The sequence below is a fragment of the Bactrocera dorsalis genome, chromosome 3 (assembly GCF_023373825.1).
Source record: "Bactrocera dorsalis isolate Fly_Bdor chromosome 3, ASM2337382v1, whole genome shotgun sequence".
Classification (NCBI taxonomy): domain Eukaryota; kingdom Metazoa; phylum Arthropoda; class Insecta; order Diptera; family Tephritidae; genus Bactrocera; species Bactrocera dorsalis.
The window spans coordinates 75,315,303-75,329,718 of record NC_064305.1 but is presented as its reverse complement, the minus strand read 5'-3'; the positions used below and the strand labels follow the sequence as shown (position 1 = coordinate 75,329,718).

General features: G+C 35.2%; 1 protein-coding gene across 3 annotated transcripts in view; it reads right to left on the bottom strand.

The window, feature by feature from the left end:
* LOC105229131 (diacylglycerol kinase 1) overlaps window positions 1–14,416 on the bottom strand; it is a 198,379-nt gene that overhangs the window by 123,338 nt on the left and 60,625 nt on the right. For all 3 annotated transcript variants that reach the window (XM_049453422.1, XM_049453424.1, XM_049453423.1), the window contains exon 3: window positions 1,775–1,852. In XM_049453422.1, the coding sequence (XP_049309379.1) occupies window positions 1,775–1,847 (73 nt within the window). In that variant the 5' untranslated portion in view covers window positions 1,848–1,852. The remainder of the gene's footprint in view (window positions 1–1,774; window positions 1,853–14,416) is intronic.

Genomic DNA, 14,416 nt, shown 5'->3' with positions numbered 1-14,416 from the left:
CCAAGAAACATAATTGAAGTTTGTTTAAATGAGTTAAGCATCCACCCCCTCTACACGGTAAAACTGGCGCATCCTAATGCGACAGCTTAATTCACCACAGCTGATGACACCAACACAACTCAGCATACCTATACACTCACTCAACGAAAAGGCTGGACAAGGAGAAAGGAGACACAATCGTTTACCCTATCGGGATAGCAAGATTCGCACGTCAACAATTCGACCCTCAACTCTTTCGCTTAAATACTGCGCCGCGTCATCACGACTATTGACTCCGATCAACAGCGTTCCGCCCGCACCGATTTGCAGCGATCCTTTGGACATTAAACCACTTCGTCATACACAATTTGTCAAACACAGTGGAACACTAAACTTTTAAAACATTTCATTTAGAATTTAACCTTAAATAACATTGTACTAAATTAAATACTTTAAAAATAAATTACGTTGTTATTATAAACTTGAGTGACACGGGTATTTTTATTACGTGTGTTAGCCCATCTAAACTATCTTATATGTGCATAGTGACTACGAAACTAAAGATATAGATAGAGTGGTTACAAAACTAAACATGGTCCTTCGAGCCGGAGCTCTAAGCTTTTATGTTCCCTTCAACTTGCTTTAGTAAAAAAGTCGTGATTGTGGTAAAGGTACTTCAACATCTCGTGAGAATTCGAACTTTAGTTTTCAAATGGTCAATTGTTTGACTTCTAGTACATCAAAGAGAGAGGAAGGGAGAGTCATGAATTTGTAGATTGCTACCCAGTAAATGGTATTACGCCCATATTTCGTACATGTTATCAGGGTGTTAAGAAAATATTATATACCGAATTTCATTGAAATCGGTGGATTCGTTCCTGAGATATGGTTTTTGGTCCATAAGTGGGCGACGCCACACCCATTTTCAATTTTTGAAAAAAGCCTGGGTGCAGCTTACTCCTGCCATTTCTTATGTAAAATTTAGTGTTTCTGACGTTTTTTGTTAGTCGGTTAACGCACTTTTAGTGATTTTCAACATAACCTTTTTATGGGAGGTGGGCGTGGTTATTATCCGATTTCTTCCATTTTTGAACTGTATATGGAAATGCCTGAAGGAAACGACTTTATAGAGTTTGGTTGACATAGCTATAGTAGTTTCCGAGATATGTACAAAAAACTTAGAAGGGGCGGGGCCACGCCCACTTTTCCAAAAAAATTACGTCAAAATATGCCCCTCTCTAATGCGATCCTTTGTGTCTAATTTCACTTTAATATCTTTATTTATGGCTTAGTTATGACACTTTATATGTTTTCGGTTTCCGCCATTTTGTGGGCGTGGCAGTGGGCCGATTTTGCCCATCTTCGAACTTAACCTTCTTATGGAGCCAAGAAATACGTGTACCAAGTTTCATCATGATATCTCAATTTTTACTCAAGTTACATCTTGCACGGACAGACGGATAGACGGACGGACAGACGGACGGACGGACAGACAGACATCCGGATTTCAACTCTACTCGTCACCCTGATCACTTTGGTATATATAACCCTATATCTGACTCTTTTAGTTTTAGGACTTACAAACAACCGTTATGTGAACACAAATGTAATACTCTACTTAGCAACTTTGCCCTTATTGAAGTTATTTTCTCTCAAAAATCGTTTGTAATTATCTTTCGCGAGATTTATGGTATAAATAATATATGTATAATATATTTGTCGAAATATATATAAAAAGAGTTAACAATGTGCCTTATATATCTACATACAAAAGCCATCTAAATTATTTACTTACATGATGCCAATTCCTGCAGCTGTTGAAACTCGCGCGGCGACAATTTGTCCCATTTATGTGATGTGGCGGTCATTATGCCTGTAAATATGCAAAGAAAAAAGAGAAGTTTTTTATTAGAACTAACAAGACAGCAGATACAGATGCGTAAAGATAATTGCGAGTGAGAAAATTTCATTGAAATTATTCACTGATTTATGACCAACTTATTAAAGGCCATCAAATGAAGCTGGCAAATATGTATGTAGCCAGAAGTAAAGAGTAGAGTAGAGTCCACAAAATGAAAATTATACATTAAATACATACGTATAAACAAATGGAGACATAATAAGCAACTAACCTAGTGACAGCTGCTTGTCACATCATTTATCACGCCGCAAGTAATTGCGGCAAATTACAGTGTGTCAAAAGTGTTGAACTTAGACGAGTTGAGTTGAGTTGAGTGGCCAAGTGTGGCACCGGCAAAGCTGATAATTGAAGTTTGCCTCTTGACTCTTTCACACACACACACACACACACATATATGTATATACGCAAACACATGCGCGGAAAATGAAGTGAGCGAGTCGAGAATTGTGACAAATGTGAAATGTTGACGCTATTGGCGCCGCACTGTCAATAAGTGACGTTGGCAAGTGTACCCTACAACTGCATACACACATATGTACGTGTGTGTGGTTTGTCAGTCAGTGACACACCGGAAGGCAAGTAGGCAGCCAACCCATAGCTGCAGTGTCACTCAAAATAGCCACAAAGTATGCATTGCTAATGACCAAAGGGAAATGAGACACAGCCAACACGTACAAACACACACTCATACAGCCATCCTTACACACCCATTTTCTTATGTTCGCTTCCATTAGCAGCAGCAGCACACACACATGCACGTTTACTTGTCAATTGTATTAGTGCTTGTTTACGGATGCTCCAAGGAATACCAACAACATGCTATAAAGAGATGACAGCGTCATTTGTTGGCATTATGCCAGCAGCTATGCCAACACCGTTTCGCGTACTCAATTAAAATTGTCAACATTGTCATTATTGACGTTAAGCCGCCTAATGCTATGCTTTCAATTTGTGCAGTTGACTTTATGCTGTAAAAACCCGTTGCCTTTGTTGGTGTGTTGGCAGTAAATAAGTTGGTTTTGAGTTGTTGAGAGTGGTGCAATTGAGTGTTTGGCTAGTATATTGTTGAAAATACTAGTTACTGTACTGGTTACGAACTAGTTACTAAAAATTTTAAAAAGTCCGTAAATAATTGTAATTAGTTAAGCAAACTTGACTGGTTTTTATACCTAACCAGTTAGTGACTAGTTACAAATTAGTTACTCCAAATTTTACAAAGTAGTTAATTTAAGCCGAAAAACATAATCAAGTTCTTAAAAAATGCCTTTTTAAACATTAGTTACTTAACTAGTTGCGAATGAGTTACTCCAAGTTTTTCATAATACTTATTGAAATGTTTAAAAGATATGTATATAAAATTAATAACGGCAAAACGGAAAAACTGCTTGGTTAAAAACTATTTATTAAGCTTAGATCAATCGCACTAAAATTCCGCAAAGGCCTTTAGCCTATTGATTTGGCAATTTTAGTAAAACTAGCGGCATTATTTGAGGAAGTTATGACATCAAGCATAAAATAATATGTTTTTTGTAACAATTTTGAATTTTTTGTGGCTTTTCGAAAAAAAGGGTTGTGGTTATGAATAAGAAATAATGAAAGGTTTAATGATGGCAGCTAACTTATGAGATTAAAATTTGGCCTTAAAATTAGTAAAAACCATTAATACCATTTTTATCAACTTTTAACTGTAAAATAGTGATATTTTAAAAGCTTCTTACTTCTTATGGGCAATTTTCATCCAGATTTGGAATTATATAATCTTATCGTACTAGTATAGCTCTAATCAACAAAGGACTAGTTTGAGAACAGCAATATTAACCGACTTTATTTCGAGGTTTTTTAATTATGTGCGCTTTTGTGAGTGTGTTAGTGCATTCTTTGCAGTTTTTATCTTTGTTTGCACATGTTGATTCCGCTGCCAATTGCTGACCAGCAGGAGCGTAACCGCCTAGGGACAATACACTGTCATTTATAAATAGTGTTTGATAGGCATCTTGACTTATTACTCAACGTCTAACGGTACGTTGGTGCTGTATAAGTACGCGTGTGTTCTTTTTGCTTGCTGCTGAATTTCTAGCATTTTTCCTTTTTTATAAACTTTTAGTAGAGTTTTACAGAGATTCGGATGGGAACGGAAATGGAGATGGAAAAATATTGAATAAACCTTCGGAGAAAGATTCAAAATAGGTCAAGAATGCCGGAAATTTGTTTCAATATGGATAGACTAAGTCCTTACCACCGGTTAAAAATCGTTCAAATTTTTCACGAAATTTCAGGTTCTGTAAAGAATGCGTTTCGGGCATCGCTCAACTAATGGCCAACATAATCGGCCTACTGAGCGTACTTTTCGCAACACCATCACCCGTCTATAAAACCGGCCTTCATTATTGGATAATATTCGACTGAATAGACCACTCACAGTGAAGAAAATATAGCAGCCGTAGCTGAGAGTGTACACGAAGACTGTTCGGTAGGGTAATCTGGCCTGTTTTTGTGAATTTTTTATTTCATAGAAATTTTTATTCTTCAATAGCACTTTTTTCACATATCATGTGATATATCGTAGAGTGTATAAACAATCTTTTTCGGAATTTTTTGATGACATCTGTCGGAGAAATGGCTGCGTGAATGAGATGCGTTTTTTCACTGGCGGACACGATTTCTTATGTGTTTTGAGAAAAACGCGTTTAAAGTTTGACGTGTGCATTCCGGTCGCTCAGAATGTTGAGCGAAATTATTATTTTACGGCCTTTTTCGAAACCTTCCAATGGTAAAGTGAGTTTCTACATTAATCTTAATGGTATAAGGGAACAGAAAATCCAAAAAAAAAATTTGAATAAAGATTACCCTACTGCACGATCTGATACAGCATTGTCTCCGTAAACTTCACAAATTTCATTGATGGTTTTTTTATACAAAAATTTTAAAATATGGCGAATTTCTTCATTATTTTCACTCATTACTGCCTCTTTTTTTAATTTCTTCCAATTTAAGTTTTTTTTATGGTTTAATGAAACTTAAAATCTCACCTTTCCAACACTACATTATTATGACACATTGTGATTGTTAGCACTGGAGATATACGACTGCCTTGTATCCGCAATGGGAATACCAAATCATTAAAAATTATCATAATTATTAGCAGACACCACCCTGTATCTACCAGCTATTCACAAATTCCCGCGCTCTATAAAGCGTTATAAAATCACAAACTTGCACATACAAACTTTTATGCCATTCTTTCTTATCCACTATTTGTTTACTCATACTTTATATATCTGTCACTGAAAATTTTCAGCCACCGCCCTCTTGCATATTAGTACGTCATCAGCGGCTGTCATCAACAAAGTAATTACAAATGACGGATGCTGTTAGTCGTCGTCGGCGCTGTCGTTATCGTTGTTGTTGTCATTGTCGTCGTCCCTTTGAGTGAGTGGCATGTCGAATTAGCCTATTTGTTTGACGACGATGAGTGCACGTTGGTGGAAGTGAGGTGCTATCACTATATACATATATGTATATGTTCACACAGGTGACATATTTGAGCACCCATGTGTGTGTGTGTGTTAATAAAAATTCTTCGTCCCTCTTTCTTCTTCTCTTCAGTTCACCTCATTCATGCCACACACTCGCTGCGTTGTAATTTAGTTGTAGTTATAGTTGTTTTTGTTGTTTGTCATTTGTTTTTATGGACACTCCTCCTCTTTGCCGTTTAAAAATATATATTGATACTATATTTTTTTCACATGTATATGCACATTTTTGTTTGTGCCTCCCGCTCTAGTTGTTGTTGTTGTTGTTGTTGTGTGTCTCTTCACCGTTGCCCACGCATTTATATACATATGTAGATAGATATATTGGCGTTCTTTCTTGACACTCTGCCACTTTGCTGCGCTTCACTTGGAAAATTTATTATTTTCATTTTATTATATGTCATTCTTTGTTTCATTCTTTTTCCCCACCCTGTTCTTTGCTTATCTGCGCGAAATTTAATTTAGAAATTTCTTTTCTGATTTCATTGACGTGGCAGGTTTTTTTATATCTGCCCCTCCTCTTTAATTTATATCATTTTTGTTGTCTTTTTTGCTGTTATTGTTGTTGTTTATTTGTATATGTGGGTTACGTGAGACGATGGCGTCCGAGTGGAATTTAAATATAGTATTTTTTACTATAAAAATCATATGATCAAAAATACTATATGGAATGAAAATGAATATTATATATGTTTTGGTTTGTGGGAAGGTGTATGCGTGCGATGTCGGTGTGCACGTATTTGTGTATGAGTTTTTATTGAGTTTTGCTTTTTGACAGTTTTGTTTTTGCCGCAACGGTATACAAACAAAGGAATTTATGAAATTAAAAGCATAATTTATAAGTGACTTATTAACTCTTTTTAGATTTTTATTTATTTTTTTTATATTTTTTTCTCATTTGCTTTTGGTTATTTTTATCGAAATTCGATCAACTTTTCATATGCATTGTAAAATATAAATATATATATAATATATACTTAGCTCCATTCTAATATGATACACTGGTTAAACCGATCCTTCTTCGTTTATTTTCGGATACCATTTTTGTAGTACGATTTTGACGCTATGAGCTAGATCTGGAGACTTTAGTGAAAGCGAAAGCAATTCAAAGCCCAATTCATGGACTTAGCCATCGTTTTCACTATCTTGGGACAGCACTTTCTTTTCCTTCAAATGTGGCCGTTTTTCGGCGATTTTGTTTTTCAAATGGTCCAGTAACACCTTGTATTAGACACTCTTGAGGTCCTGCCTCAATAAAATTATACCATGCGCTTTCCAAAATACAGACGCCTTAACCTTGTCAGCCGACTGTTGTGTTTTTCCACGCTTTAGAGCAGGTTCAACGTGTGCAGTCCACTCGGCTGACTGTCGATTGGATTTCGAAGTGAAAACATGGCGCTATGTTTCATCCATTGTCTCATATCGACGCATAAACTCCGGTTTATTACGCTTGATTTGATATCTTCATCTTTATAATAAAACACAACGAGTGATATTTGAGGATACTCTTTCAGATTCAATTTATGTCTCTTCAGGTGATCCGCAAGGTAGTCATCTTGGCCCGATTATATTTATAAACGATATTTCTTCTGTCATAGAATTCTCCAAGATTTTATTATAGGCCGACGACATAAAGTTTTTTAAATCAGTGTATCATTTAATTAAAGAAAGGCATCTGTAGCAAAGAGACTTGAACAATTTGGTTGCTTGGTGTGAAAGCATTGATTTGCCATTGAATTCCAAAAAATATTCATGAGTGAAATGATGTTCACGTTCAGTTCATATATTTAGAGTGCCTGCTATATCGAACAACTTCATTTTACCTTCATTCAAAATAATTTTGTGTACATTTTTGGTGTTTTCTTTGGGAACAACCTCTTTTCTCTTTGGTGCTCATTTAACCACGTTTAAAATTAGTGTACCAATCCTTGTTGATTAATTTTTTAGGAACAGTGCCCGGTAACTCATCTTCATGCCAAGTTCTTGATACAACTGTATTTTCTCCCCTTCAAGAAATAATATTTTATCAACAAACAAAATTCCTTCTTATTAATTTTTTCACAAAAACAAAAGTTGTTTCACTCAAAATGGTGATGAAAAGTGGGTAACTAACGATAACGTCGAGCAAAAGCGGTGGCAGATGAATCGGGATCAGCCGAAGCAAGCTGTGGTCTGAGAGGGTTAACGGTCGGGAAGGGTTTGCTGTGTGTTCAGCGGCATTGGTAAAGAATCATATAAAATAAGGTACTCCTGTACAAGCAAACTCCTAATGCCGTATTGTGTTATTAACATCTGGACCGTCCGAAGTAAGAAATCGCCCAGAAGTGGCTAGCTTTGGCAAGTAGAAGAGGAATTGTGTTCCGACAGAATAAAGTCAGGCCTTACACAACCATATTTACTCATCGGAACCTGGAATCAAGTTATTATTACTTGCTATTGTCTATGGTAAATGATTAGTGTCAAGAGAAGCCTATGAAAATCGACTGTTCCAATTGTTTACCAGTAGTGGCATAGGTATAGGATTTCTATGAGAGTGACAATATGAAATTACCTACAAAATTTCAATAGGTTATCGTACAAAACAGTGAATGCTTCAAACATGAAAGCATTATTACTATACTAAATAAAATGCTCAATATCTGAAATTAGAGAAAATGTTAACATTTAGGATTGTCTATTTTTTATTGGGTTATTTAATGGGGCTTTCGCCATTTGTTTTGGTTATTTTAAAATTTATGGAATCTGATTTTTACACAGAATTTTCCTATCTGTATGTATAAATGTGAATAAAGCTCTAAGTGAACACATACTCATGTACATGTATATTTATGTATTCATATAAATATATTTCTAGTATAAAAGATTAATGAATTAAAATGCTAGCAGACAATTTGCACCCACTTTCACCAAGTATACATTTCTGTATATGTAAGTGTGTGTAATTTCTCACTTGTCTGAGCATAATAAAATATAAATAACTGAGCTTAAATGAGCTACATTTTCGTAAAAGCATATAATTTCATTGCAATGAAGTGCTCTATATATTTATTTGTTACTGTTATGGTTACTAAAGTCAAAAATGACACTATTTTACTGAATTGCCAACAGACAAGCGCATAACGGCATATGCATATGCGCCAGGAAACCAGGCACCAAAAACATTTATGTTGCGCAATCACACAATTTTTCACATAAAAATATGCTTTCAATCACTCGGACGCATTTACTAAAGCAAATCCGTATGGGCATGTATGTTTATAGGTAGATAGCTACATATGTCCTTTATTGTCCATAAAAAAATTGCTTAACGTCATAAAGCTGGCGTTATGGCAGTCATCTTAAAGTGCATAACTCTGGCTTTTACGAGTCGAACAGCTGTAATTGGCGAAAATACTTTTTATCACTAAGTGCATGACTTTTTTTTACAGTGACATAGATATATGTATGTAAGTACGATTTATGACATGTTATGCTTGAAATTTACTTTGGTATCAAGCGCAGTACGGATAAAGTGTGATAAACTGATTTTTTAAACAATATTGACAGTGACCTTTAAATTCAACCGGATGTAATATGCTCATGCCAACAATTTTTCCACTCCTCGAAACACTCTTCATAAGAACTTTTTAGGAGCTAAAGACCAAGCTACTTCAGCGACTTTTCTTTAATCTCTCCGATCGCCTAAAAATGGGTTCCACGGAGTGACAGTTTCAGCTTGGGGAATAACAAAAAATCACCCGGAGCCAAATCTGGTGCATACGGCGGTTGATTGATGGCATTCATTTCGTTTTTGTTTTTAAATTCGATCACAATCGTGGTACGTACGATGATAATGCACTGGATGCGATGGTGCATTATCATCATATAAAATCCATGACTTGTTCTACCACAATTCCGGCCGTTTTCGATGGATGTTCTGACGCAAACACCTCAAAGCGGCCGTATAGAACTCCTTACTGACCTGGTCTGTTCTTCCGGAACAAATTCATAATGCACCATACCACGCATATCGAAAAAACAATGCACATCACCTTCATTTTTGAGCGGCTTTTGTGTGTTTTTTTGCTTTCAGCTCGTTTTTTTTCTGGCATTCCCATGATTGTTGACTATTTTGGGATCGGAATTAGCGCGATGAAGCATGTCCAAAGGTACTTTCTTTGAAAAAAAATCTACTTTATCGGAACGACTCGAGCAAGAACGCATTTCAGCGATCTTTCGACTGACTTTGAAGACTTTGGACCACTCGTAGGCTTGTGTTTTTGGTAAAACTGAGTCACTGTAAGCCTTTGCCAACATGTGCAGCGATTCCGCACATTAAGTTCGTTTAGAAGTACACAATTTGAGGCTAATTTGACTGAGTACAATTGTGATTGTGAATGTGAAAATTGGTATGTACCGACAAGTATAGTTCTACCAAGCGCATCCTCACTGACGAAAAAGGTCCATTCCACTACTTTTCTTTAACAAATTCTGATTGCGATAAATACCCATAAACACGCAATTTATGACTGAGCTTTATTTAATTGTTGTTGTAATTGTATTTTGCAACAACTGCCATATAATGGCCACATTTAATCGTGACGACTTAAATCCCAACACATGCGCTCACACACAGACACTTCATCGCTCGTGCAATTTATTGAAGCGCATGCGATTTTGCCATCCATTCAATCAATTCCTAATGTAATTTATGCTTGTTCGACATAAACATTTATTAGCAATAAATAATAATTCATGGATTTTAGCGCCACTAACAATGAATTGACACGCAATCTTATGGTTTATTAAAATTGAACGGCCGCGAAATGTCTGCTGTAAGCAAACAAATGAAAGTCGGTTTATTGGATTATTCTACCAAGGAAGGATCATTATTAGACTTTGTTTCTTTACATGCAGATTCGGCAACGTTATATACAACACTGTAATTTAGTAAAGGGTATCGAAAAGTATGGTAAGGCATCTGTCTGTTAAATCTTTTTAACGAGCGTGGCTCATCCCCATTTAACGTTATAATGAAAACTAGCAAAAGTCGAATAACTTTAAAAATATATGACATAGTAGCGCTCAAGCTAAGTTGGTTCAAAACTGCTTCATAGGAATCTGGCAATGCCCGTTTCATCACCTACCCTAAGGTGAAGTCCTATATCTCAGGAATTACTCGATTAATTTCAATAAATTTTTTTTTCTTTTGTAGCAAAGACTATTTATCTTTAAGAATGGCCATAAGTCACGTCTAAAAATTATTGAAATCGAATTATAATTCTTCAAGCCTCCAGATATCGAATACATGGACGCCAGTGCGTATGACAAACCTTTCACCGAAACTAAATATGGCTTCATTTGTGAGATATATTATTGAAGTTCAAAGAGAATCTTTTCTTTATAACAAATTTGCATTTTTGTCAAAAATTAAAGTCGGGTCAAAACTTCTCGCAGCTCCCATAAACCTGATATATCTAATTTCAATCTTTCAATTGATTCAACGTAAAATATCGAATATAATTACATAGTATGATGGCTTAAAGCCAGAAATTTGTGAAATCGGTCCACGAATTGCCCCAGCTCTCATATTTGATATACAAATATTTTCGTTGTTAAAGCAGCCAACCTCATATCTCTAATAGATATAATAGCTTCGGATTATTTGGTTGACTTTTTCCTCAATTTTGAATATAAAGTAATTAATTTCGCTAAGGGTTAATATTAAGGTAAGATAAAGGGGATTGCAATGCGACTATCTGGCCATCTATCATGACATTTTTTTTTCATAGAAATTTTTATTCTACAATAGAATTTTTTGATGACATCTGTATAAGGGAACAGAAATTGCAAAAAAAAACAAAAAAATTGTTTAAAAAAAGACTACCCTACTGACCCCTTAAGTCAAAACGACCTACTTAGTCCCAGCATATTGATAAATTCCAATATACTGCTAGGTGCTAGTAAGGCGATGCGAGCCCTATTTGGAAACACGGATCCAAGGGCCTTTAAGGATTAATTCTAAGATAAAAGTAAAGATCTTTTGAAGATAAGAATGCAATTTTATAGGAAGAAAATGGTTACAAATGAATTATTGGAAGTATTGCCCATTCCTAGTAACAACTTTTTCCCATCTTTTTGGCAAAACTCGACGATAACATTACGGTAAAACTGTTTATCTTCTAACCAAGCCAATTTTCGATGTCGTCTTATGAGTGAAATTGCTTCAATAATCGGGCATTAACTGGAGAATGTAGCGCTTTCAGATTGGTTTTAGCGGGTGTAGCAATGTGAGGCGGAATGTTGTCAAGCGGCAGAATCACTTTTTCGTGCTTTTCTTGGTATTGTCGTGATAAGAAACGCAAGTTCCTTGTTTCTGAATTATTTCCAACGTATGTACTCGCTTTTTTAATAATTTGGCGGTTGACTACCCATGCTGAAACAAACTCTATAAAACTCTATATTTGACTTTGGCTTACACTTTTAACGTTTTAGTAAGAATACTATTTTTTTTTAATAATTAATATACCCAATGTTCAATGGGAAGTAGGTTGATTCCCTACGCTGGAAAAATGCTTCAAATCCGTCAAGTGGTTTGGACCCTGTTCAATTGAAACAACCAATTTTTTCTCTTTGTCATACTTGTATAGATACAAAACCCCGCAGAAAAGTGCTATTAATTTCGTAATAAAAAATGATGGTAATTTGTATAGCATGATTCGGAATAAAAAGAGATCAATGAAAAAACTTCCACAACAGAAAAAATGGCGATACAATAAATTTTTTAACAATCAGCGTTGAAAATTGTCAATAAAACTTGGTATTTACATAACGTTTAATCGGAATTTTATTCTCTTTCCCTCACCATATCTCTTTGAGCGCAAAAAACTCAAGGTTTGCTACGCGCCAAAAAGTATGCAACACATTTTGTACTATTATTTTTAAAAGTTGTGGAATTTTGCAAAACTATTTTTATTTAAAAAAGTAATACCAATCAATTAAATTTTTTTAGCTCTCATTAACTACCGCCAAAGCCACACACAAACACACCCTTCACATTCTCAAATGCACAATAAAATTTCCAATGAATTAATTGCTGCCGTTCGGCAAAGTAGAAAAACAATAACGAAGCTTGCTATTTCATAGAAAATGAATTACTATAAAATGTGGCGAGGCAAATTTACCCAACACGCTTAAGTAGTTAAATTGGCAATTAAAATTATTTTGCAATTCAAGGTAATGCAACGCTTTGATGCATCCGCTGCCGCCATTCATCTCCTCACCACTCTCCAGCATTCATCCATCATTTGCACCGCTCGCCACTTGCTGATCCCCACTCGGCACTCGCCACTCGCCCGTTTGCCACAATCATAACTTCGTCCTTCACTTTGGCTTTATTGCTGTTGTTGTTGCAATTGGCTTGCTGCTGCAACTTTGACTATGATTTATAATACTTTTGATTTTCTACTCTATATTACTTCCTGATTTTGTTGTTGTTTTCCACACTATTCGAACTTTTATTGAGCGCACAAGCGCCGCAACGCAACTTTAACTAAGAAATTTTCCAATTCTCAAGTGAAAGTATGCGGAAGTTTGCAGTAAAGCGATCGGCACAAGTGCAATATGTGTAAATAAATGCAAGTTGTGAATGTGTGTGTGTGTTGTTCAAGCTGCCATAAGTGCAAGCAGAAGTTTTTTATTGGCGAGTAGGTGCAAACTCCTGGAAAAGCCAGACTTTGCATGAAAATAATATGCTGAGTTCCTTAGTTTTTATTTGGTGTAATGTTTTTCAAGTGATTATTGGTGTAAATTGTTATTGTTGTTGTTTATGAATATCTCTTCTAGGTGAAATTTATAAGTAGTTCATTAATATTTTATTTTGTAATAAATTTGTGAAGGGCAATGTTGTAGATTATTTAAATTTAAAGAAAATGAAAATGATATAGTGGTTTTTGTTGTAATGACAACAATAACAGTAAAAGACAAAACCGATTTTTTTGGATATTGGTATTATGTAGTTATGTTTTTCAATTGATCGATAACTAAAAAAGTATTTTATTTTTCGAAGTTAGCCCCCAAATTCAAAATATTTTTTTTCGATTGATCGTTCACTAAAAAATATTGTTTTTCGAAGTTATGCTCCAAATTCGAAAAATTTCACTTCGAATTTCGAAATTGGGAATATTTCATTTCATTAATTAATATATTATTTATTCTAAAAAAATGTTTAGTTCTTATTTATTTGTGTGTAACATTTGTCAGCCAAGGTTATGTGACAGATGCTATAAGAAATGAAAGTCGGATCTTCGAAGAAAAAAAATGTTTGAAAAGCCCTTGTACGTTTTTGAAACCTTGTTATATGAGTTTGAAAATTTTCGAAATTCGAAGACGAATATTTCGAATCTTTAAGCTTACTTCGAAACATGAAGAAATCATTTTTTTGCCTACGACTCATTTTTCCGAAATAATTAGCTTGGTCTAAAACACAGCCGAGTGTTATGCAATGTAATGATGGCGATAGTGATGATAATAATAATGATACTGTCCATTAGTAAAACAAATGGTAAATTACCAGTCATTGGTTGAATGTCTGTAAACTCTAAAATTTTAATGAAACATACAATAGACCCTCTATTGCTATGACCCAACCTTTAAGTCCTTGTTTCCTGCATACATACATATATAGTATTACTAGTAATTAGACAGTCTGAAGGAAACAATGTTCCAAAGAGGCCAGCGTGGGTCAGTTTGAAAACAACTGTGTTCTACATATAAGAGTAACGCCAGAACACATACTTGGATAGCGACTCGCCAGAAGATCCGGGAGCTTGGTAGAAGGTTCTTAATCATCCGTCTTAAAGCTTGGACTTGGCACTAAAAGCTTACTGCCTGTCTGCCTAAGGGAAATAATTTTGTTGGTGACATAATTGCCTCAAAAAAAGGTAGTCCAAAGTGATTGTTCATCATTTTGCCAATAAAGACGGGGATTTCTATGAGATTAGGA